General features: G+C 39.9%; 1 protein-coding gene across 1 annotated transcript in view; it reads left to right on the top strand.

Annotated features, from left to right (window-relative positions):
* Positions 1-24300, top strand: part of LOC126374914 (Down syndrome cell adhesion molecule-like protein 1 homolog) — a 53155-nt gene that overhangs the window by 25247 nt on the left and 3608 nt on the right. The window contains exons 3-29 of the mRNA XM_050021686.1: positions 601-745; positions 2306-2481; positions 4426-4516; positions 4807-4957; positions 5535-5699; positions 5774-5909; positions 5994-6113; positions 6191-6355; positions 6436-6580; positions 6652-6800; positions 7027-7234; positions 7315-7510; positions 7614-7780; positions 7872-7954; positions 8043-8180; positions 8421-8624; positions 8734-8863; positions 8947-9131; positions 9379-9558; positions 9704-9892; positions 10656-10883; positions 11821-12032; positions 12393-12507; positions 13396-13558; positions 19041-19192; positions 22784-22948; positions 23879-23986. Coding sequence (XP_049877643.1) covers positions 2367-2481; positions 4426-4516; positions 4807-4957; positions 5535-5699; positions 5774-5909; positions 5994-6113; positions 6191-6355; positions 6436-6580; positions 6652-6800; positions 7027-7234; positions 7315-7510; positions 7614-7780; positions 7872-7954; positions 8043-8180; positions 8421-8624; positions 8734-8863; positions 8947-9131; positions 9379-9558; positions 9704-9892; positions 10656-10883; positions 11821-12032; positions 12393-12507; positions 13396-13558; positions 19041-19192; positions 22784-22948; positions 23879-23986 — 4060 coding nt within the window. The 5' untranslated portion in view covers positions 601-745; positions 2306-2366. The remainder of the gene's footprint in view (positions 1-600; positions 746-2305; positions 2482-4425; positions 4517-4806; positions 4958-5534; positions 5700-5773; positions 5910-5993; positions 6114-6190; positions 6356-6435; positions 6581-6651; positions 6801-7026; positions 7235-7314; positions 7511-7613; positions 7781-7871; positions 7955-8042; positions 8181-8420; positions 8625-8733; positions 8864-8946; positions 9132-9378; positions 9559-9703; positions 9893-10655; positions 10884-11820; positions 12033-12392; positions 12508-13395; positions 13559-19040; positions 19193-22783; positions 22949-23878; positions 23987-24300) is intronic.

Here is a 24300-nt window from a genome sequence, read left to right as displayed (position 1 = left end):
AACAATTAGATAACAGCTTTTTTTTCCCACTGGAGTAGCGTGGTGGAGTATGCTCCTTTCCTCCTCCGGTTGACTGAGGGGAGGCCTGTGCCCAGCAGTGCGACGCATATAATATGTAGTATATTATGATAAGTATGGTCTTATTTTCTCTCGATTCTCATGGTTGTCAAGTAGTCGCTGTGATCCTGTGGTATACCGGCTTGCTTCTCAAATGATTAGCGCCGGTTCAAACCCCGGAACCGGACTTGCACCAACGAGTTATTAAGTAATTTATCTGAGACAGTTGGCCCGACTAATATAGACGGCGATACGGCTCACCATCTATTACGTTGGAGTACTAACTACTTACACCTCGCCGAACTTTCTGTTAGACCTATCGTCTTGCGATGGATGTACAGTCATGAGATGATAATGTACCCACTTTAGGACTCTGTCGCACTAACATATTTGACATTTAGTAAGACTTACAGTTCAATATGCTAAAAAAGTTAATGTGACATGGTACCAAATTATATAGGTACATATTAATGCTCGTGACCGTACCTATGACTACCCCAATTGGAATATATTCGTGAGCTCATGTTACGTTTATGTCTGTAGATTCTCGGCCAGAGTTGGTGTACACGTTCATCGAGCAAGCGGTGCAGCCGGGTGCTCAGGTAGCACTCAAGTGCTCCGCCGTGGGTGAGCCGCCGCCCCGCTTCCGGTGGACTTTGGACGGACAGACCATACCTTCACATCATGGGTAATTTGTACTTCACCCCAATATCTTAATTTTTTTACACTTACTTACACACAAATCTTTCACTCCCACAGGGTTACCGGAAGAAATTTCTGTTATAAATAATTTGTGCATTTTGTCTCTCTTCACGTTGTCGTATAGTCTTTATGTGTCATATCTTGTGTTCAATAAATGTGCATTCAATACTCTATTTGGTGCCTCTAATATATTCTCTAATGTAATTAAAATATGATGGAAGTTTTAGAAGATACTGGATAGGTAGGTACTAAATATGTTTTTTAGTTTTACGTGTATGTCTTTTGAATGGGAAAGGTACTATATTTTTTAGTTTAGGTACTAAATAGTACTAGACGGGTACTAGGTATATCTAAAAATATGCAATTTCAATATTAAGCAATTATTTCCGCCATTTTGACGCCAATGTTAGACCGGTCCAATATTCGGTAACGTAATTATTGCTAATATTCGCTTTCTTAGTACATTGTAAAGCTGTTCAGCTCAGCATATCTGTAGTTGAAACCTTATTACCCTAATATATTTTAGAATCACAGCAACAATTGCATGCGGCTATCTAAACTGCGTCTGTAAAATACGAGTGTAGTGTAGGTAACGTACCAACAGACAGTTATTTATACCGCCCATCCGTTAAACAGTTTGCTTTAAACATCTCTATACTATGTACGTTTGTTTAGATCTCTGCATAAATAGCAATGTCTTGTCTCTGAAAGTGTTGTGTCTGATAAATATAGAAAGCACAACACCGTTTTCTAAAGGTGAAAAGAAAAGATTATTTGCAAACATTCTTAGTATGGATTCTTACACAACTGGATTACTATACGAGTACAACCTACACTACAAAAAATAACTGTTAAGTGACATTATTTGTCTTCATCTTATCGTGTGTCAGGTGTCAGCGTTATTATTGATCCTCCAAAGGCCTCTGACATGCCTCATGGCTTATTTGTAAATAATAATATGCCTTATGTATCATCGGGTCCGGGTGCGATTCCCGATGGGGACATTGTCGAAATCACTTTGTGAGACTGTACTTTATTTGGTAACATTTGTCACTTGCCTATACGTGTATATATTACGATCTTGTCTATAAATATCAGGATGTAGTAGAACGACCAGCAGAAGTATTGGCGCGTGCCTTGGCTCAACAAACTCTTTGAAAAGACTATTAATTTATATCACCATCATCAGCCTATTAACGTCCCCACTGCTGAGCCACGGGCCTTTCCTATGGATGGATAGGGAGATCGGGCTTTTAACCATCACGCGCGCCCAGTGCGGATTGATGGTTATTAACGACTGCTAATGTAGCCGGGACCAACGTTTAACGTACCTTCCGAAGCACGGAGGAGTTCGAGATGAAAACTTTTTTTGTTGTCACCCATCCTATGACCGGCCTTTGCGAAAATTGCTTAACTTCAACAATCGCAGACCGAGCTCGTTTACCGCTGCGCCACCGAGCTCCTCATATTTATTTATATATTTTTTCATATTGCTCTGACTACGTAAATGATGAATCTTTCTAAGAATGTATTGCGTATTCAACAGGGCGATAATAACAGAAGGCAGAGAGAGCAGTCCCTCGGGCATAGGTTCGAGCACCAACTACATGCTGTCTACCCTGTCACTGAACAGTGCGCGCGTGGAGCATGGCGGGCGGTACGAGTGCCGCGCTACTAACACGCATGGATCTGTTGCGCATGCGGCGCGGCTTAATGTTTATGGTAAGCTATAATTCTATTCTATATACTATAACGGCCTCTGTGGTCCAGCGGTTGAGCGTTCAATATATATTTTGAATGAAATTAGTTTCGTGGAAAGGAAAGATTTAGATCTAACTATCATCATCATCATCAGCCCATTAACGTCCCCACTGCTGAGGCACGGGCCTTCCCTATGGATGGATAGGGAGAGATCCTATCTGTACAGAGATCAAATACGGGAAGTTTTTATGAAAAGCCCGCCCAAGAGAACTTTAACCTCCTAACGTCGAGATTTCCAGACACAATACTTAAGCAATGGGGTTTGTGTTTTAGAAGAAAATTCGGTCTTACGTCTTTAAACCGACGAACAAGTAACTACGAAGATTTAATGAGAATGGAAGAAACAAAAGTGGTGTGTCAGGATCGTAGCAAGTCAAATTCCATGATCTTTGCCTTTATAATTATGTAGGTATGTATAACAAGTAACAATTGGCAATTATGATGAATGTGGTTGTGCAGGTTGTCAACCTATCGGCAGTTCATCATGTTATAGAGGACATTAATGACTCCGACACCAAAGTATGATTGCAAGTTATATTCTGATGCTTTACCCAACGAGATTAGGATTACGGGCTGGTAATGGGGTAGTCAGAGGTACATCTCGCGCAAGATGAACTAAGTACCCACACTTCACCGAGCTTTCTGTTAGACCAACGTGATAGGTGGTAAGCCGTGTTGCCGTCTATAATGGTCGACCCAACTGTGTTAGATAAATTAATAACTCGTTGGTGCAAGTCTGGTACCGGGATTCGAACCGGCGTCTTCCTTTGAGAAGCAAGCCGGTGTACTACAGGATCACAGTGACTACTTATTACCAACATACTTATTGCCAACTGTATTGGTGAAATCACAGAAACATGCATGAGAACTGATATTAGACAGCTAAATTACTCAATTGTATAACAATACTTAATTTTAATGTTTATTTTAAAAAATACGTCTAGGGCCCTGTTCCAAGCTTTTTCTTGCAGCTTCTTTTCCCCGGCTATACAGGTTGTGAGAAGCTGCAGTAGTTTTAGGCGGATGAGACGTACGTTATGCAAAAATTGACGATTCAAAGTGTAACTATGTTACCTGCTGAATAAAGATATTTTTGAATTTGAATTTGAATGATCTTTGCAAATAAATTATCATTATCTGAATTAATTAAAGGAACAGTCAACATTTTAATAGCACATATTTTGCAAAAAGCATCAAGTATAGCAAACTCGCAGTTCGTACAAATTAAAATTATTTAATTAGTCAGTTCGATGCCTAATAAAGTTTGTTTATTATGAGAGAGGGTATTAATGTACCAAGTTTATGAATAAACCGAAACTTTAGTAGTTAACTATGTATTTAATTGTACGGCGGGTTGAATTAATGGTTATATGTTTTAGTTTAAGTGTTTGTTTTTTACTGTTTGTGTTAAGCTTGTGAGTAAAAAGTAGGTGACAAGAATTACGAGTTTGAATCATTAAATCCTACCCCAGGGCCTTAGCCAAGTTGAAAACAATCACGAAAAACGATAACTGATGATATTCTTATATCACTTATCACTGTCGCTTTTCAAAATAGTTTCCAACTTGGCTAACCAGGCCAAATTTTCGATATTTACTTTTAAGGTACTCCATGACAAGATTAACTAAGACCCCATAGCTTACCGAACTTTCTGTCAAGCCAAATGTGTTAGTAATTAATAACTCATTGTTGCATCTCCGGTACCGGGGTTCGAACCGGCTTTGCCCGATTGAGAAAGATATATTTATACTACAGGACCACTATTTTTGTCTTTTTGTTAAGTATTTATGTTTTCTGTCACCTTTAGGGCACTTACAGACGAACGATGGTGTCGACGAACGTCGTCATCTTCATTTGTTTTCTTTCGTGTGAAAGTAAACAAAGTAATGTTTTGTTTTCTAACAGGTGCTCCGTACATTCGAGCCATGAATTCCGTGAAAGCAGTAGCGGGCTCTGAAGTCGCAGTCTGGTGTCCCTACTATGGATTTCCTATTGAGTAAGACTTTCTTAATCATTTATTCCTATGCAAATTTTGGTCATGTTTTATTGCTTCAACAGACGAATAGCGATACCTACTACCTACGCGAATACGAAAATAAGTATAATAAGAGTAATTTCGTGCGAATTAGTGAAAGTGATCTCGGAAATTCAATAATTGTGTGTCTTAGAAGGACTAACTAGTACTTGCATGACTTTTCCCGATATTTTTATGTGCTCCGTCAAAAATGCTATTTTAATAAACATAGATATGTTGCAATAAAACATAGAAATGGTGTTTGAAAACAGGTCAGTAAAATGGGAAGGAGGAGCTGGTAACGACCCTAGATACCATCAGGCAGACGGTATGCTGACCATTACAAATGTAGACAAAAACCGGGACAAAGGAGCTTGGACGTGCTCAGTACTTACACCTGGCGGAGAGCTGGCTAGGAGAGAAGTAAGTATTTGGATTTAGTTTAGTTTACGGGTCAGGGATAGACTAATACCGGAAACGGGATTACGAGATTACTAGGGAGATGGAAATGGAATGAATGGATGAATGAGGCCAATTCTAGCAGACATAACTTAATAGTTTGACAGCTCCAAAATAGTCATCCTCCACTTATATATAGTTTAAGAATAGTCAAACAATAAAAAGTATTTTTTTGGTTCTTCAAGCAAATAAGTAAGTAAATTATAACACAGATATTTTTCCGAATATGATGAAAACAAATTAATTAAAGAAACAACAATTAATTACTAACTCCGTGATCAGTGAACGTTGCTAGGTTCAGTAAGCGTGGGACGTAAACCTTATAAGATATTATTATATTATCAAAAACAGAAAGAGCAAAATAATTTTCCCTCGTAAAACTTCACATATTTGAATTTCAATTACCGAAATAAAACTTTCCTCGATTTATTCATGGTTCGCTCAGTTTATAGTCTGCTCATTATTATGTATGGCCCAACTTTGTTCTTTAAAGTTTTTGAACATCTTGTGTTCTTGTTTAGAAATATTATTATATTTCTAGGTCCAAATAACAGTGGTATCTCCACCGGTTTTGTCGCCTATTGTGTTCCCTCCTGGGCTGAGGGCGGGAGATCGATCTCAGATCACATGTACAGTCACTTCTGGTGATATGCCTGTATACTTTTCTTGGTTAAAGGATGGGATGCCTATATCGAGTGTCCTTCAGGTAAACATAATTTAATCAACTGGATTCATTAGAAGCTCTTAACGCTATGCTAAATTTATGGTAACAATTTTTAGGTGGACGAAAGAGGTGCAGAATTCTACAGCATGCTTCTTTTCAAGAGTTTGACAGCTTCCCACAGTGGCATATATACTTGTGTTGTTACTAATACTGCCGGAAAGGCTAACGTTTCCGCTGAACTCGCTATTAAAGGTAAGGAAGGAAAAGGAAAACTCTTTTGAATTTGAAAATTTTACTTCATTAGTTCCAGTCATTATTTTCATTTCTACATTTCAGTGCCTCCATACTGGCAAGTAGAACCCACAGATAGTTCAGTCCTTCTTAATGGATCTCTAACAGTAAGTTGCGAAGCTCGCGGTCATCCACCGCCGACCATTTATTGGACCAAGTATGCTGGTAAGAATTTTTGATGTTTTAATTCTTTCAATAAACAATGAAAAATACATTCAAAACTTGCTATGCTTTGTCTGTAGGTAATACAGAAGCGACATTAGGAGGAGTATCTGACCCCGTGGTGCTAAGTAATGGATCGTTAAGACTGGATGCAGCAAGAGGAGAACATTCAGGGAAATATCGTTGTAGGGCTGACAATGGCGTTGCTCCTGCCTTATCTAAGACACTTACTATTCATGTCAATGGTAAGTAATATGATGATCTCTTCTGCATCAATAGATCTATTTTCTATAGCTGTTGTCGAAATTATTGTTATTTTCTACAGAACCTGCAAGATTTGAAACTCCATCAGCAAATGTGACGTCGAAATTAGGAGATACTGTAAGACTGATATGCGTTGCCAGAGGTGATACTCCTCTTTCCACTGCTTGGAGCCATTCTGGAAGAGCGTTGCCAAACTCTGATTACAGGTATGCTTTTAAATCAATGCAAAAGATGTTCTTTCTCGAATAACACATTTAAATCTTTAATAATATTTCAGAATGAGCATATCAGAAACGAGAAGTGCTGAGGGTTTACGAAGTGAGTTGGTTATTGAACGAGCAGACCGACGAGATTCAGGAGTATATCGATGCCAAGCGTCGAATCCTTACGGAAGGTCGGACCATTTCGTTCACTTAGCGGTTCAAGGTATGTTTATAGCAAAATAATGACAAGTTCTAGATTTTCTTGAAATAATTTTTGAAGAAATATAATTAGTTTTTAGCACAAAGCATAAAAAAAAATTGGCCAAGAAAATTAGGGTAAGAAGCCGAAGGAATGGATTACACAGAACAATAAAAGATGGAGGATGCTATTCATATGCCAACTCATAGTTTTTATTGTTCTGTGGTAATTTACTTTTGCTTGATTTCAGAACCGCCGGAACCACCAGCAAATTTCAGAGTATTGGAGACAACGTCTCGATCGGTACGCCTGCAATGGCGACGTCCATACGATGGCAATTCACCAGTATTGGGTTATATGGTACAATATCGTCGACATGATTCTACTAACTCTGATTCTTGGAGAGACGCTGAAACTCATAATGTTTCCGTTTCTGCTCACCCTCTGGATTCATATGAGTAAGTTGTGTTAATTTCTAACTTCATAAAAATACAATATTTTTTTGAATGTCAGTAAATGTGTAACCATACTGCTCTAGGACTGAAGGAGCTACAATATCAGGTTTAGAACCAGCAACAGCGTACTTGGTGCGAGCTAGAACAGTGACTGCGCAGTTTGCTTCGAGTCATACTAGAGCGTTACTAGCATTGACATTACACGAACCTCCTGCTCGGGCACCTATCAGTCTTCGTGCATCAGCTCCTAGGCCTTCAACTATTGAATTGGCTTGGCAGGTACTATTACCACTTCTACATTCTTCGTACATACATATTTGTTGTCTATTATGATCTGATTTTAAAACTAATTATGTTGATGTACCTATATGTTGTATTTAAGGCTCCTCCAGTGTCTTCGTGGAATGGAGAATTACTCGGATACACAGTTTGGTGGTGGCCCTCAGCTGATGGTTCATTGGCTGGTGGTGCAAACGTTGGCATGGAGTTCTCCACAGTTCGTGGGCAAATCAATAAGTATACCATCGAAGGATTGGAGCATTATACGAGGTTGGATTACTCGTCTGTTTACAAAATTACTTAGACTGGTAATTTTTCTCCGAAGGTGTGATATTTATTATAGTTATTGCTTTTTTCTCAGATATTCAGTAAGTGTAAGAGCATTTAACAGTGCTGGTGCTGGACCTGCTACGGCTCCTGTTAACACTTTGACTCAAGAAAGTGGTGAGCCCAAAAAACAGTGTTTATCGGTCTTCGAGTATAATTCATATTAAAAGACTTTTTAACTAAGTAACTTTTGTTTTGCTCATAGTACCATCTGAAGGTCCTCGAGCAGTGAGATGTCGCGCCGTATCCCCACAAAGCCTAAAGGTAGAGTGGTCACCCCCTCCAGCACACGCGCACCACGGAGCCCTTCTTGGATACAAACTGCTTTATCGACCGGAACACAGTGAGTAGAGGGGTAATTAACCATTATTACTGACAGAATAAGTCGCCCTGGCTTTACAACTAAAAGTAACTTAATACTTTAATAACAGGTAAGTATATACTTCATAAAAATATACTTGACATTTAGAATACAATAGCCATTTAGTTAGTAATTCATAAGAAATACAAGAGGCCGAAGTTGGGAAGGACTTGATAATACTTCGTAACTCCTAGCTGAGTGATGGCAGTTGTTTGTCGGCAGCGGCAGATTGGCTGGAGTGGGAGGTACGAGGCGGTGGCGGTCCAAGCGCAGGAGTGGGCGCGGAAGTCAAGAGAGTAGCGGGCGTGGAAACTTTGCTTCTAGCGTTGAGACCACACACTAACTATACTGTTCAGGCTTTGGCTTACACAGCTGCTGGCGACGGCTTGCCTGCTCATCCTATACACTGCACCACTCAGCAAGATGGTAAGATTTTTTAGATAAACGAAAAGACTCCGAGAGTTATACGTACTATTGTGGATAACTTGAAGGTGTTCCTTTGTCTTTTACTTTTAAAATGTATTTTTTTTAACAGTACCGGGAGCACCGGCAGCAGTAAAAGTAGTTCCAACATCAGTGACGTCATTAGCAGTCAGTTGGCTGCCACCAAGCCGTCCCAATGGACCAATATTATATTATACAGTATTCTATCGTGAGCTTGGCAGGTAAGTATCAATTTATTTACAAAATACCACTTACCTGCATTTAAAAAAATATCGTAAAGAATTAACAATTCCATCGCATTTAGGGATAGACCACCTCAAACCACGACAGTCCAAGGCGAGGATGGTGAGCCTTCAGTGGGTCTAGGAGGTTCAACAGAACTGCGATCGTTGTCTGAAAGTGCCACGTATGAAGCATGGGTGTCTGCGCATTCAGCCGCTGGAGAAGGAGAACCATCGGCGCCTATACCTGCTACTACCACTTCTAGGGGTAAGAAGTCATAATTTATTGGTAAATAGTTATGCGAGACGTTGAATATTTTGTCCATCAGTCTTGTCATAAGACAGTGTTCTACTAATTTAGTGTCGTGTGGAACACAGATGACACAGTTGAAGGTAAAAGAGTCCTGTAAATAGGATCAAAACGGGCGATCGCAGTCTTTGCTTCATATTTTCCAGCCAGCGCGTATATTCAGCGTGTTACTGCATATTCTAAAGATATTATTTTTTTTCATTAGCCGGCGCCAGATTGCTATCGTTTGGAGTGTGGGCTCGAGTGCAATGTGGTCACTCTCTCCGGCTGGCGTGTGCGTGGCGAGGCGAGCCCACTCCTCGAGCCCGCTGGTTGCGTGGCGACCGCCCGGTCACGCACGATCCTCGCGCCCATCTTACTCCGCATGGTCATCTAGCTATTCATGGTAAGTGTAGTTTTAGAAACGGAAGTCTCTATTTTATCTTGCTGTTTCTTTCTCAATTTGATTATTTAATCTCTTCAAGGATATAATTTTAAGTATGTTGATCTTCTTTTGTTTATTCATTTTATAAAAATCCTATCCATAACAGAAGTGGACGCAGCAACGAGTGGCAACTACACATGCTCGGCTCGCAATGCGTTTGGATCAGAGGAAGTGACGTATAAAGTGGAATGTGCCGCGCCGCCGTCCGCTCCGACCCTCACCTTGGAACACGCGGCGCACAAGGAGGCGCGGCTCACGTGGAGGACGACTCATCACCCGGCCGCACCGCCGCATGGCAAGTTGCTTTATGACCCTTGTATTGACACAGCTGTACTATATCATTCTATTTTGTGGACGGCAGTGACATGTGAGGTACGTACTTGATGTCTGATTGCAAATAAACGATTCTGATCGCGCAGTCAGTCTGTCGGACGTAATAAAACTCCGATCTCCAAAACACATTTCGAGAAGTAACCAATCATATACAGCGTGTTAGTGATATCTTAACGAAAATTTTGAGGGATGATTGAGCCCATGATTCTGAGTTGATATCAAGTGAAATTTTCCGTTGAAAAATGAATTTTTCGAGAGGAAATTTTACTTGATATCAACTCAGAATCGTGGTCTGAATTCCCTTCAATATTTGTTACGGTACCACTAACACCCACACGTACTTGTTTGTCTACCGGTACGTATTTGTACAGGTGTAAGTGATATCGTAACGAATACTGAGGGGGATGATTTAGCCGTAAGAGTAAAAGCCGTAAAAGTGGAAACACAAAAAAAAAACATGAATTTGCCACAGAAAATTCTACTTGATATTAACTCAGAATCATGGTCTGAATCATCCCTGTATTCAGTACGATGTCAGGGACACCCTATATACTTTTTATATATAAGTAACTTTAAACACAGTGTTATTTCTGAATTTATAATCATTTCATTATAATCACAGTGAAAGACAGATATTACATTACATTTTGTAATTACGAGTAGGTAAATTGTGGTACGAAATGAGGTCATAGTTTTCAACGTGCGCCATTTTCTTTTCCCGTAAGGTTTTACAATCTGGTGGTCTCGTATACGCGACGATACAGCTGACAGCATGGACGCTACTTCTTCGCGAGGTGAAGAAGAACGGAGGCTAGAAGCGGGTGGGGAGGCCGTGGGGGTGGTGCTGAGGGCCTTGTCTTGTGGGGCCTCTTATACTGTCAGAGCTGTGGCTCACTCCAGGGCCGGACCATCACCACCTTCGACACCCTTGCTGGTTCGAACCAAACCTCCAGGTAAGACTAACTAAACTTGGGAATCGTTTCTCATACATACATACACCCACGGCTATTTCCCATCGGGGTAAACAGAGATTATTCATAATATGAATTGTGTTTCTTTCGTATTTGGACTCGAGATATGAATAGGTACGTTAGGTGGTTTCAAAAGTAATCAATAATAGTTGAAAAGTTATAATGTTTTTATTTCATTTTATATAGTGTTTAATAATTAAAAACCTTTCTTAATTTAATAGTTGAGTGGCGCGGCGTAAAATCAAACAGTATTTGGAAGTTAAAACTTTCTGTGGCTATATTTACACAATTAACTAATACGTCAGACGTTGGACGAATATAAGATGACCTGCAAGCACTATAACCACTAGTAATAAATAATATAAATAATAAATTTGTTTATTTCGGATTAAAACACATTACATCCATATAATGTTAGTAAAAATGAGTAGTAAATTTAAAAGCTATTGTTAGTAATTATTGTGCAATAATTGTCGTAGTGAAGTAGAAATGATCGTCGAACGGGTAAGTTCCCGTGATCGTCACCCTACGCACAAAACACGTCCATAGCGGCGATGTGTAACGATCAGCCAATCTTCAGGATGCTGTTGGGGCTGCTCCTCGCCTTGATGAGAAGGAGCTCGTTTTTTGCGTATGATCGCTTCAAAACCGTCGGTCTGATACTGCATATCAGTACAGACTAGATCTCTCTCTTTCTTTATTTAAGAGCTGCGCTCTTGTCGGTGGAGTAATCGCCATTCCTCTCTTCTTCCCGCCAAAAAATTCACCTCCTGATACGAAACGACCTGCACCTTATCTTTTATTTGTTTCATAAAATATGTTCTCCTAGGTCTACCCCTTCCTCACACAACCAGACACACACACAGACTAGATACCAGCACATAAACTGTTTATGTAAAATTATGTTTTTCATTACCAGTATTAGTATGGGAAGGAGGAGGAGATGAAGAGAAGCCCGAAGAGGGTGCAGAAGCGGCTGTGTGGAGTAACAGCAGTGCTTTGGCAGTGGATGCTCGCCGAGCAGTGCGGTGCGGGGCGCGCCTGGTCAGGCTGCAGTGGCGAAGGGCTGATGCCGGCGGCTCGACGGCTTGGAGAGACGCTGATCTCACTTCCTTGCATCACCATCGAGAGGTAACACTTGTTTATTAGTTTTTCTAGTGGTTGTTCAAATTATTACATTTTTGTTTATTAAAATTCATAAATATGTTAAATAGAACAAAGAAAACGTTTTTCTCACATTTAGATCGGTCTTTATTTTGTAATCATAACTTCATAATTTATCTTTGGAAACTACCCAATTCTTATTGTTGATATTTCTATTAATTTTATAGTATTTTTGGGAATGAAATTATTAAATTTAAAAAAAAAATATATATGTAAGTATGTTATTTTTAATGTTTTTTTAAAATTCCATAATTACATGACATGACTGAGGTATTTATTGCACCCTATAGAGTAGGTATCTGAAATGATCTATGTCTATGTTGCTAGGTGGTGATTGGGGGGTTAGCTGCCGGTGCGTGGTACGGACTCAGGCTGTGGACGGCTACCGAGTCAGCTCGTCATCAGGCTATAATTTATGCTGCCACTACCACGCATTCCGGAGGTTAGTGACCTTTCATACTTGAACTTGCCGAATTCAAATAACATTGTGCCCACTAAATATTATACTTAGTATTTTCGAACATAAATGACATTCACCCGGAATACTCGTGTATGAGTAATTATAACCCCTATTATTGCTTATTGCTTCTTTCGACTTTCAATATGTGTAGTATCAATAGGTTTTCATGGGGGAAGGTATGAGTATAAGGAAGTTAATTCAATGGAATTTACATTGTACCTGGTATAGATCTGTGATGACAGAAAGCTCGGTGATGTGTGAGTACTTAGTTCATCTTGCGATGGATGTACTTCTGGCTACCCCAATTGGGATATAATCGTGAGTTTATGTTATGCTGGTATTGTTCTATGATCTGCAAATCATCATCTTCCTAGCATTATCTCGTTTTTCACAAAGGTCCGGTTTTTTATATAAGCGACTGCCCTGTCTGACCTTTCAACCCGCGAAGGTAAAACCTGCCCAATATAGATTAGGTCACGTACCTCCAAAAATGCATTTCTCGGGAATGTGGGTTGAGGGCAGGAGTAACAGTAACACTGTTTCATCATCATCAATTTAACAGTCACGCTCTTGTCGGTGCAGCATTTTCCATGCTACTTTTTTAGGGAAAAATAGGGCAGTGGTTTCCCTCTTGCCTTCCGCCCCGCAGTACTCTGTCTGACGCAAGTGGGATGACGTCCAGAATAGTCTATTACAAAGCCATACTAGGACTCCTGTCCTCCGCCTCTGAATAGTACTGACAGTTACTGCTGCCCTCTGTTAGGTTCCAGGTTGCAGTCCCTGTGACTTGCCCACAACACAGTAACACTGTTTATTTAGTTTAAAAAAAATTAGAAAAAAAATAATGATCTTAATCGTGGTTTGTTTTAGAGCGTCTAAGACGTCCAGTGGCGTTTCATTCGGAGGGCGGCAGTGTGGTGCCGGTGAGCGCAGCTGATGCTGAACGCGTGCTGGGTGCAGTGTCTCTGGCCTTCGCTGCCCTAGCCGCGTTGGCTGTTGCCGCGTTGCTACTAGTTCTCTTGGCGAGGAGAAGGTGAATATTGCACTGATATTACAAACACGTTTAATGGTCATTCAAAGGTGAGGAGCTAGTGATCGCAGCTTATGCTGAGCGTGTCCTTGGTGCTTTGTCTCTGACGTTCACTGTCCTAGCCGCGTTGGCTGTTGCCACGTTGATACTGGTTCTCTTGCCGGAGGAGGTGAGTACTATACTTATATTATAAACACACGCCCAAAGACCATTCGGAGGTGAGAATCTAGTGAGAGCTGTTGATGCGGAGCGGATCCTTAAGTGTTTATTTCTGGCGTTCGCTGCCCTAGCCGCGTTGGCTGTTGCCGCGTTCCTACTGGTTCTCTTGCCGAGGAGGAGTTGAGTATCGCACTAATATCATATCCACACGTTCAATGGCGTCCCAATCGAAGTCGTGATGCTGGTGCGCGCCGCTGATGCTGAGCGGGTCCTTGGCGATGTGTCTTTGATCTGCGCCCTGGCTTTTGACGATTCAAAGTGTAATTACCCTAACTATGTTACTTACTGAATATATATGAATTTGAAAGGTGTGGGGGATTTTGCATTAATTATTTAGGCACCATTAGATAGGTAACTTTGATGAAAGTGGATGGTTTTTTTACCTTTGATGGTTTTGCTCTTGGCCCCAGACATGCCCGAAGGCATTGACGAGGCCTAAGATGGAGCGAGCTATTGTAAATGGTGTTAGCGGACATAGTAACAACTTAAACTTTACTTATAATAAGCAGAAAATAAAACTACTAGTATAGTATAGTGTAGTAGTAGTTAGTATATTGCATCCACAACCAATGTTGAAAGCTGATACAGATTCTTCTAAAGCGTACGCTTCGGGAGATTCATTAAGTGCTTATTTTCTACAAGCCGTTAAGTAAGTACTTGCGGCTACCTTTATACTGATAATTCAGTGGTATGTTTTAATTAAGCATAACTTCTACATTCACGCACGCACGTACACACACACGTACGCACACACGTAAATGCGTGCACGTGCACGTACATATTATAGCCGTGATTCCTCTCTGTCTAAGAAATATTCAAGTCATATTAGCTATTTCTCTCAATAGGATTAGAACGTCTTCTTTCTTGTCGTTCCCTCACTGCTGAGCATCGTGATTTTATGTGATCTTCCTCCACTGGGTTCGGTTCTGTGCCATGTGTACAGACAGCTCTTTGCATAAGGCCCCCTACCTGCTTGACCTGGTCCACCCATCTGATCGGCGCTCTTCCTCTGGCACGCTTACCCTCAATCTGGCCCAGAATAATTTGCTTCTCTAGACAGTGCAACGGGGATCGCATCATGTGCCCAAAGAAACTCAAGACTCTCTCCTGGCATGTGGTAAGACAGACGTTTGGTGACCTTGATCTCATTGAGAATGGAGACTTTGACGTAGAACATCTATTGCAGTCTAAAAAAATCAACTTTATTTAACATTTTGTTGTAAGCATAAAGCTTAAAATCCATTATAATTTGTTACAGTTAATTTATTATCAACTCTTAAGTGTTTTGAACTAATTATAAAATTAACCTTTGAGCCGGTATACGTGCCGGTACCTTTGTCATATTTTTGGCAGTAATATTAGACTAATAAGATTATAAATAAGCAAGTAAACAAAACAATTATTACCAGCTTATTTCATACATACATACATACATAAACAGCCTATATATACGTCCCACTGCTGGGCACAGGCCTCCTCTCACCGGAGGGGGTATGCAGCCTACTCCACCACATTGCTCCATTGCGGGTTGGTTGAGGTGTTTTTATGGCTAATAGCCGGGACCAACGGCTTAACGTGCCCTCCGAAGCACGGAATCAATTTACTTTTTCGGACAATCAGGTGATTCAAGCCTGAACAGTCCTTACCAAACAAAGGACAGTCTCACAAAATGATTTCGACAATGTCCCCATTGGGAATCGAACCCGGACATCCAGATCGTGAGCCTAACGCTCTAACTACCACGGAGGCTGACCACGGAGGCTGTTTCATTTACTTCATTATCCTTTATTTATACATCTCCCTAGCATTAACCCCTTTTTTCACAGAGTCCGCTTACCTAACCTGAAGATTCGACAGGTTCGGTTTTTTGCAGAAGCGACTGCATGTCTGAGCTACCAACCCGCGAAGGGAAAAACAGCCGCACAAGTTACAGGTTAGGTTAGGTCACATACCCTCGAAAATGCTTTTCTTAGGAATGTGGGTTTCCTCACGATGTTTTCCTTCACCGCTGAACACGTGATAATCATTTATGATCCAAACACGAATTCGACCATCAATTGTCCTTAAAAAATTATAATATTATTATTTTTTAGATTTATATTTTTATTTAATTTTTAGATAAGTAAATAAATTATCCTTTATTTATACATTTTATAACAAAGCATCAACAACCTTTTGCAAAAAAGGGCTGTCTACAAACGCTACAAAACTAACAGCTATAAGCAGGGTCCATTTAGGTAAGCTTTTCTTTATAAAAAAGAAATACGTATTGTAAAAGTACGGCTAATAGTGCAGATTTTGTTCGTGCCTCACAGGTTTACACTTAATCTGATAAGAAGATTTCTTATCTTCTTAAGAACGTCGGAAAAAGTGTTCGGTCGCATGGAATCGAAACAAATAGCCTGCCTGGTTTTATGTAAGTAGTATTATTTTATAGCAAATTCTAATCTAAACGTGGGCGAAGACAAAAACTTTAATGGAAAAAAAAATAAGTCTACTACTTATCACGACAAATATCTTGCTACAAGATATTTTCATAGTCGACAACCTATGAATCAAGTAAATAGATATACCTTGGTATACCTCCCTAAATTTAGTATAAAACTTATTAATCTGTACACATAAAGTCTACGCCTTAGACCAAAATACATTTTAGGTTTCTCAGTAACCTAATTAAGGGTGATAAACTACTCGACCCTCAAGTAAATGGATCAGTCGTACCTCAGAGTAAACTACGTATTTCACGTTTCTTTCTACGCAAACAAAATTAATGGCCGCCACAAAAAAGTTTCGCGTGACGTCCAGTAAGGGAGTGGTCGTAAATAAACAGAGAAACAAAAACACAGTGAATAAGGTCACTAGGATAGCATAGCTAGCCTCAATTCAGATTGCCTGGGGACCGAAATGAATGCACGAAAAGGTAAAACAAAACAGCATCGAGGTATATACGCGAAATTCGCAATTCCAGTGTGAGCTACGACCCAATCCCACTCAGTCCCAATCGATTCACAAACGAAGGTAATTTCTGTACGAGAAAACGAAATAAAAAGCAATTCAGTTACGTACGACATGTTCGTGTTGCGCTCCCTCTGTAATTTCGGAATACAAGCTCGTCTGCGCTCTTTAAAACTCTGTAGCTCGTTAGATGAGCCGTTTACTGTCGTAGATTGACTGTAATGTTGTAACTTAACTATTGAAAACATATCTAACGGGAATTGTAAATAAATATGAACAGTATAATCAGTTACTTCGTTCCACTAATTGACAAAGACCTCCATCAGGAGTAGCTTCATCGCAGGTAGATGGAAAATTTACTTTGTTAAGGGGAGGTTGAATCATAAACTTACCAAATGAATTGGTTACCAAACTTGATGGAAAATTCGACTTGATATTAACTCAGAATAATGAGCTGAATCATCGCTCTCGGTATTTGTTACGATGTCACTTACACCCTGCACAAGTACATACAAGTAGATACTGTGTTAGTGACCTCGTAACAAATACTGAATATAAATCAGACCATGATTCTGATTTTCTGATTTTGAGTTCATATCAAGTAGACTTTCTCATCGGAAATTTCATGAAAATTTTAGAGTTTTTTTTAATTATTTTCTGTTCCATACTTTTCCGTTGGAAAATTACACTTGATATCGACTCAGAAACATGGCCTGCATCATCCCTCAAAGTTTTCGTTATGATATCACTAACACCTGTATACGTTTTTCTAATAGTATAAAGGGGGTTTTTGTTACGAGAAATGGAGTTGTATGGTCGGCAACCCTGCTGATAATATCATTAGCTACTGAACTACGCTTATCAACTTCATAAATCACTGCTATTATAATATTCACAATTTAGTTATAAATCGTTTAGACTTACAATAAGCGTGTAAGGTGGACCAAGGTTGTATTGATATTCATTACCTATATGTCTAGTTATATTGTATTTGGTACAATTATGTTGACCTGTTCGCTGCGTAGAAGAACTTTCACCTTGTACAGGCTTCCGTGGTTCAGTGGTTGAGCGTTATGCTCACGATCCGGAGCTCCCGGGTTCGTATCCCGGTGGGGACAAATCACAAAAATCACTTTGTGATCCCTAATTTGGTTAGGACATTACAGGCTGATCACCTGATTGTCCAAAAGTATGATGATCTTCGGAAGGCGCGTTAAGCCATTTAGTCTTGTCCTGGTTACATGAGGCATGTCAGGGGCCTTTGGCGGCTCAATAATAACGCTGACACCAGGGTTGATGAGGTTGGTAATCCACATATAACCCACACGATAGAGGAGAAGAGACCTTGTAGTTACTATTCGTTTGACCTCGTTATGTTAGTGTTGGCATCATTATGTATTTATTATAATGTTGAGGTATTTACGTCGTACTTATGAAGCGGGTGTGACTCAAAAACACACATGCGAGCCCTCATAAAACATAAACAGTCTATACGTCCCACTCGGCACAGGCCTCCTCTCAATCAACCGGAGGGAGCATACTCCAACACGCTGCTTCATTGCAGGTTGATGGAGGTGTTTTTACGGCTAATAGTCGGGACCTGTGGCTTAACGTGCCCTATGAAGCACGGAATCATCTTACTTCTTCGGTCAATCAGGTGATTCGAGCATGCAAAGTCCTTATCAAACAACGGACAGTCTCATAAAGTGATTTCGACAATGCCCCCATCGAGAATCGAACCCCGACCTCCAGATCGTGAGCCTAACGCTTTAACCACTATGCCACAGGGGCTGTGTCGTTGTGAGCCCTTAATGTTTACCGGGCCAAGTAGTAAACATTGGAAGCAAATATAACACTGACCGGTTTTAATTGTTGTTTACTTTCGCTTTTGCAGCAATCACACCCAGTTTGACGCTTGTTTGTATTTACAATATAACTTTATCTGTTCGTTACCTTACCACACACATTGGTAAGAAAAACTTAGGGATATATACGTATATACTACGGTACGCTACTGGGACAGACGTACGAGTACCTGCCTACTAAGCGCGACATAACCGCGTGGCCGGAAACCTTCGGTAAAGATAAAACTTCTATCGTGTGGATTACCAACCTCATCAACTCTGACGTCATGTTTATTATTGAGCCGCCAAAAGCCCCTGACATGACTCATGTAACGAGTACGTACTTACATTAGTAGGCAGGAACCGGGACCAAAGTTTAACGTGCCTTAAGAAGCACGGAAGATATCACTATAGTTCAAAAATTGCTCCATTATTAAATTATTTACGTGAATATTTTCTTCCACCAGTACCCTGTGGCCCTGCGCAGCCCGGGTGGACGAGGAAACGCGTCGCTGCAGCCACTCCGTCGCCAGCACTGACAAGTCTGTCTGCCCTGAGCAGCAGAACATCAGGAACTGTCAACATGACTACAAGCACGATAAACTGTCGCCTGCGTCTGGTAAGAAAGCATTGTTTGAACTAGTTTTGATACAAGTCCTTGAGCCATCATCATTATATTGTGTAAGTGCAGGATTGTACGTAAATCGTCGAAGTATATAACTTTTGTTTACTTATTTTGCAATGTCAAATGTCAAATCAATTCAATTACAAAACAAAGCGGGGCAGGCTTTGTTTTGTAATTGAATTGATACCTTAGCAACATAGCCGCCTTTTGTACGCGCGCGTTTCTCCCTCACTTGCCACATCCAACTTCTTTCTTCTATTCCGTAGCTATAATTCACCTCCAAGCATAAATTCATTAAAATAACAAGAAGATCTCCCCTACAATGTGTGAACTTCTTTGCGTAATAAGTACAACAACATTGTTTACTTTTATACTTTTCATGGTAGTTTTTATCTCGGCAATATCGTTAGATGGAGGAAACAAATGAGGTGTGCGAGAATATAGCGTGGATAAACAGACACGATATACACTATATTTATCACTCCTATATGTTATAATGTCTCACAGACAGAGATGTAGCGATAGAATATCTTCCATCCCATACAGACCTGTTAGGTACAGTGACTCCGCTACAAGACTATAATTAAGGAAGTACTTGTACAGTCATGAGCAATATAATGTACCCACTTTAGGACTCTGTCGCACTAACATATTTGACATTTAGTGAGACTTACAGTTCAATTTGTCAAAAAAGTTAATGTGACAAGGTACCAAAATTTTATACATATTAATGCTCGTGCGTGACCGTACTCCGAATGTCAATTTTAACTATTCGATAAGCATTAGTGGAATTTCCTGGTCACTGCCAACCTCAACGGAAATAGACGTGATGTTTAATAGTCCAATTCCCTTTATTCCCATAATCTGCACGAACCGGTGATTGTCTTTGGCTGCACTCCCATAGTGCAAACTCCCATAGTGCAAGCTCTCATAGTGCAAACTCCCATAATGCAAACTCCCATAGTGCAAACTCCCATAGTGCAAACTCCCATAGTGCAAACTCTCACAGTGCAAACTCCCGTAGTGCAAACTCCAATAGTGGTTTCGAACCAGTGACACTACAATATAAGTCACTTGTTTTTGAACTGGGCTATCACATACCAGAAATTTGAATAAGATAATAAAAAACACACGCAGTGTTTTGTTATTTTTTCTACTCCCTTCGCACTAGTTTCTGAATCAAATCTCGACTCTTCTATACCTACATCCTATCGGTTACCCTTTACCAATAATTTACATAAACCAAAAGGTTTAAAGCCTTATAAATGTAATGTCCTTTCTCTTACAACGTTTTTCATAATAAAGCTATGATGCCAGAATGTTTGTGAACCGTTTTAATTATTCATCAATTAATAATTAATCGATTGACCTGTGTACGGTAACAAGCAGAATTACCGCCACTGTTGGTTGATTTAAACGCCAGAGGCAATTTTCCCAATAAATACAGGGTGTTAGTGACTTCGTAACGAAAAATTTGAGGTATGATTCAAGACCATGTTTCTGAGTAGTTATCAAGTGGTATTGTCCGTCGCAAAAACATGGAACTGAAAATAATTGAAAAAATATCACTAAAATTTTCATGAATTTTCCGAGAAGAAATTCCACTTGATATCAACTCAGAATCATGGTCTGTATCGTCCCCCTCAGTATTTGTTACGGTGTCACTAACACCCATACGCACTTGTATGGCTACTGTACACACTTGTACGGGGTGTTTATGACATTGTTACGAATACTGAGTGGGTGAGTTTATTATTCTGAGTTAATATCAAGTGGAATTTTCTATCGCAAAAGTATAGAATCAGAACTCAGAATCATGATCTGAATCATCCCCCTCAGTAGTCGGTACGATGTCACTAACACCCTGTATTTGATTGGTGAATCGAGGCTCCATACATCAGACATCCCTCCGGAGAAGATAACGCCACTGGCTGGCGTTCAAATTCGTTCTTGCTACGAGCATTCGCGTGAACTAAACTTTTGATACTTTTTTTTAAGGTAACAACTTATTGTTACCTCAGACGGCTCTCATCCGGTTTCGATGCTCGAGACCAAGATGCTTGTAGGCTACTTAGAGTTTATCTACGAAATAAGTGTGTTAAAGGAAGTAATCCGGAGCAAAGTCTAATTCATCAAACTAGTGCTTAGCAAGACACCCGTCTTGCACCTATAAAACCCGTCCTAATCTGACAAAAGTGCCTGTCTACTGGTCAAGTGAAGTAGGTATATCCAAGTGAATATAGTAGTACGTTCGCCAGGTAGATGCTAATGTCGGAACCGAGAGGCCATTACTAACTTTTTCAAACTGTTATTGAAATCATTAAAAATAAACATACGCGTCGAATTGAAAACAATTTTCTTTTTTTAAGGCGATTTAAACAATCGACAAGCATTCTACCAAATAATCGTCGTATTTTGTTAGATGCCAAGGAGGGAAAGAAAATAATCAATATCATAATCTTCCATTTTCAAAGAACTGTTCCGTCTTGTGAGAATATTCGCTACTTATTTGTTTACGAAAAATTCAAGTATTGAATTGCGTTCGATTTATAACAAAATTTGCGAATGCTCGCTCAAGAATGCGCTAAATGAGTATGCTCCATTCTGGCGATCAAAAGGGGTGGGTGGGGGTAGATTCCCGAACTGAAATACTCACATCAGTGTCCTATAGCTGTTGTGACCTATTTTCGAACAGATGAACAAAGCTACAAATAAAACATTCACTGCTAACCATTCGACTGTTTTACGCTTGCCCCAATTTGGGCGCCAATAACGTTAGAATTATTCTGCAAGTTTAGTACCCGTGACGAATCTAAAATTCGACTAAACTTTATGGATGGTTTAACATGCGGGTGCCTGAATAATCGAAATGCATTCTGCTTGTGTGTATTGAATATATTTTTATCGTTAAACTTTATATAGGGTAGGTATGCTTAAATAAAAAAAAAATGGTGTTCTTTGATTGAAATTTGGACAAGGCAACGTCTATTAGGTTAACTTGTTGTCTAAACAACCGTCCTTATTAGTATTACAAAAATATTTTCAACAAATCCACCTTTTACTATTGTGAGATCGATGACCGATATCACCAATTTTGGAGTCAGGGTTATTATGGAGATGACCTTAGGCACTTGATTTTTGTTTTTTTCTTTTCTTTTTGTATTAATTCTGTTCTGCATAAATGTTATGTGCCTGTCTGTCTGTGTAATAATAACATCACATTTAGATTAATTTATCTTAAGGGGTCTTTACGTGTTGGCTTCGGCCCCACACACGCCCTCCAAAAGTCCGGGACTCCATAGGCCCGAGATATGGAAACGACATACAATAATAATTAAGTTTATTCAGGTAAAACCTTCGACACACATATACATTTACAACATTAAAATATACACACATTAATATTTAGTTGGGAAACATAAACATAAAGGCATACAACATAAAGACATAAAGGCATATGGGTGCCGCAGTTCACCAAAAGATACCAGGGTTCAGCGAAAATTTACCCAGGGGGCAACACTGATCCACTGTGTCTGTGGTGTCCGAAAATAATCAATGTTTCTTTCTTTCATTTCTTACCAACAGATGTCTACGAGATAAGTCCATATGCTACATTCGCGGTGGGCGGTGAGACGCAGGCTACACTGGACCACACTCTGCAGTTCAGAACATTCGGCCACAGGGACAACGACGCGCCGCCACATCGACCCTGCCGCAAGCACCCTCAACGCCATCGGGATCGAGCTGATGGTAATATCCATCTCTTAACAATTGAGTATCTATGTCCTATATCAAGTGACAGAGGGCCCCTTTCTAACATGTTAGATCATTATAGTGATGAACGACTGTTCACTTGTCCCATTCTTATCCTGTTAGCATAATTTCCTATCATTTTCGGTTATAACACCCTCAACGCCATCGGGATCGAGCTGATGGTAATATTCATCTCTTAACAATTGAGTACTTATCTCCAGTGACAGAGAGATACTTTCTAACATGTTAGATCGTTATAATGATGAGCGATGACTGCTCACTTGTGCCATTCTTATCTTGTTAGCATAATTATCTATCATTTTCGGTTAATGCACCTTCAACGCCATCGGGATCGAGCTGATGGTAATATTCATCTCTTAACATCTCTTAACTATCTCAAGTGACAGAGGGATCCCTTCTAACATTTTAGATCATTATAATGATGAGCGACTGTTCACTTGTCCCATTCTTATCATGTTAGTCCATTATCATTTTCGGTTAAATATTGCTTTTTCGATCCTGCTTACTAATATCAGTCTTAATTAGGTAGCGACTGGTATTCCAGTAGTCTAGACGAATATCAACATATTACCTACCTGTTTATTAGTTCACACAAACAAATTTTATTATTGTTTCCTGGGTCTAAAATCTTGCATCCTTTTCCTGGTACTTGGTGCAGGTGAAAGGTGACATTAATAGATGTCAAAATTAAAGATAAAATTGTGTAGCTCATTATTTTTTTTTTGACGTGGGTTATTGTTGATTTGCCGCAGATGGCATTAACTTGGCCGGACAAATGGGCGAACCTCGGCTCAGGGTGTCGTTTGAGGGGATCATATTGAAAGAATTAATCGACCCTAGTGGGTCGACATCCCGCCGGCGGGGTCGGTAGCGGGGTGTAACTCATTGTGATAATCTTGTCAACAGTAGAGAAGCACCATTCAGACTGCGAGCTTCAACAGTTGAGTCGTTACGAGAAGGTGCGCCCGCGCCACTGTCCGGGCACCTCGTATTGCGTGCCGCTTGCGCATCATGGTTAGTATGTTATATAAATTTATTACTATAAAAAACTAAAGTGAATTTCATCGTATTTAGGTGGCGACGTCAGCACTCATCACATCAGGGAAAATTGTGATCAAGAGGAAATTTTGATATACCTAAATTTAAAAAATAACTTACTGTAAAATCCTTTTTTGTTTTTGTTATATTGTAGGTATAAAAATGTTTCAACACTGATTAGATGCGACTTCGCTTCGTGTTAAAAAAATATTCTCTGTGCTACCTATTTTAATAAGTACTTTTTTTTATTTTTTGTGCCAAAAGATTTCCTCTGACACGAACAATTTGTT

This window comes from Pectinophora gossypiella, chromosome 18, assembly GCF_024362695.1.
Source record: "Pectinophora gossypiella chromosome 18, ilPecGoss1.1, whole genome shotgun sequence".
NCBI lineage: Eukaryota > Metazoa > Arthropoda > Insecta > Lepidoptera > Gelechiidae > Pectinophora > Pectinophora gossypiella.
Note: the sequence above shows the minus strand (reverse complement) of the source record. Positions and strands in the feature narration are given on the sequence as shown.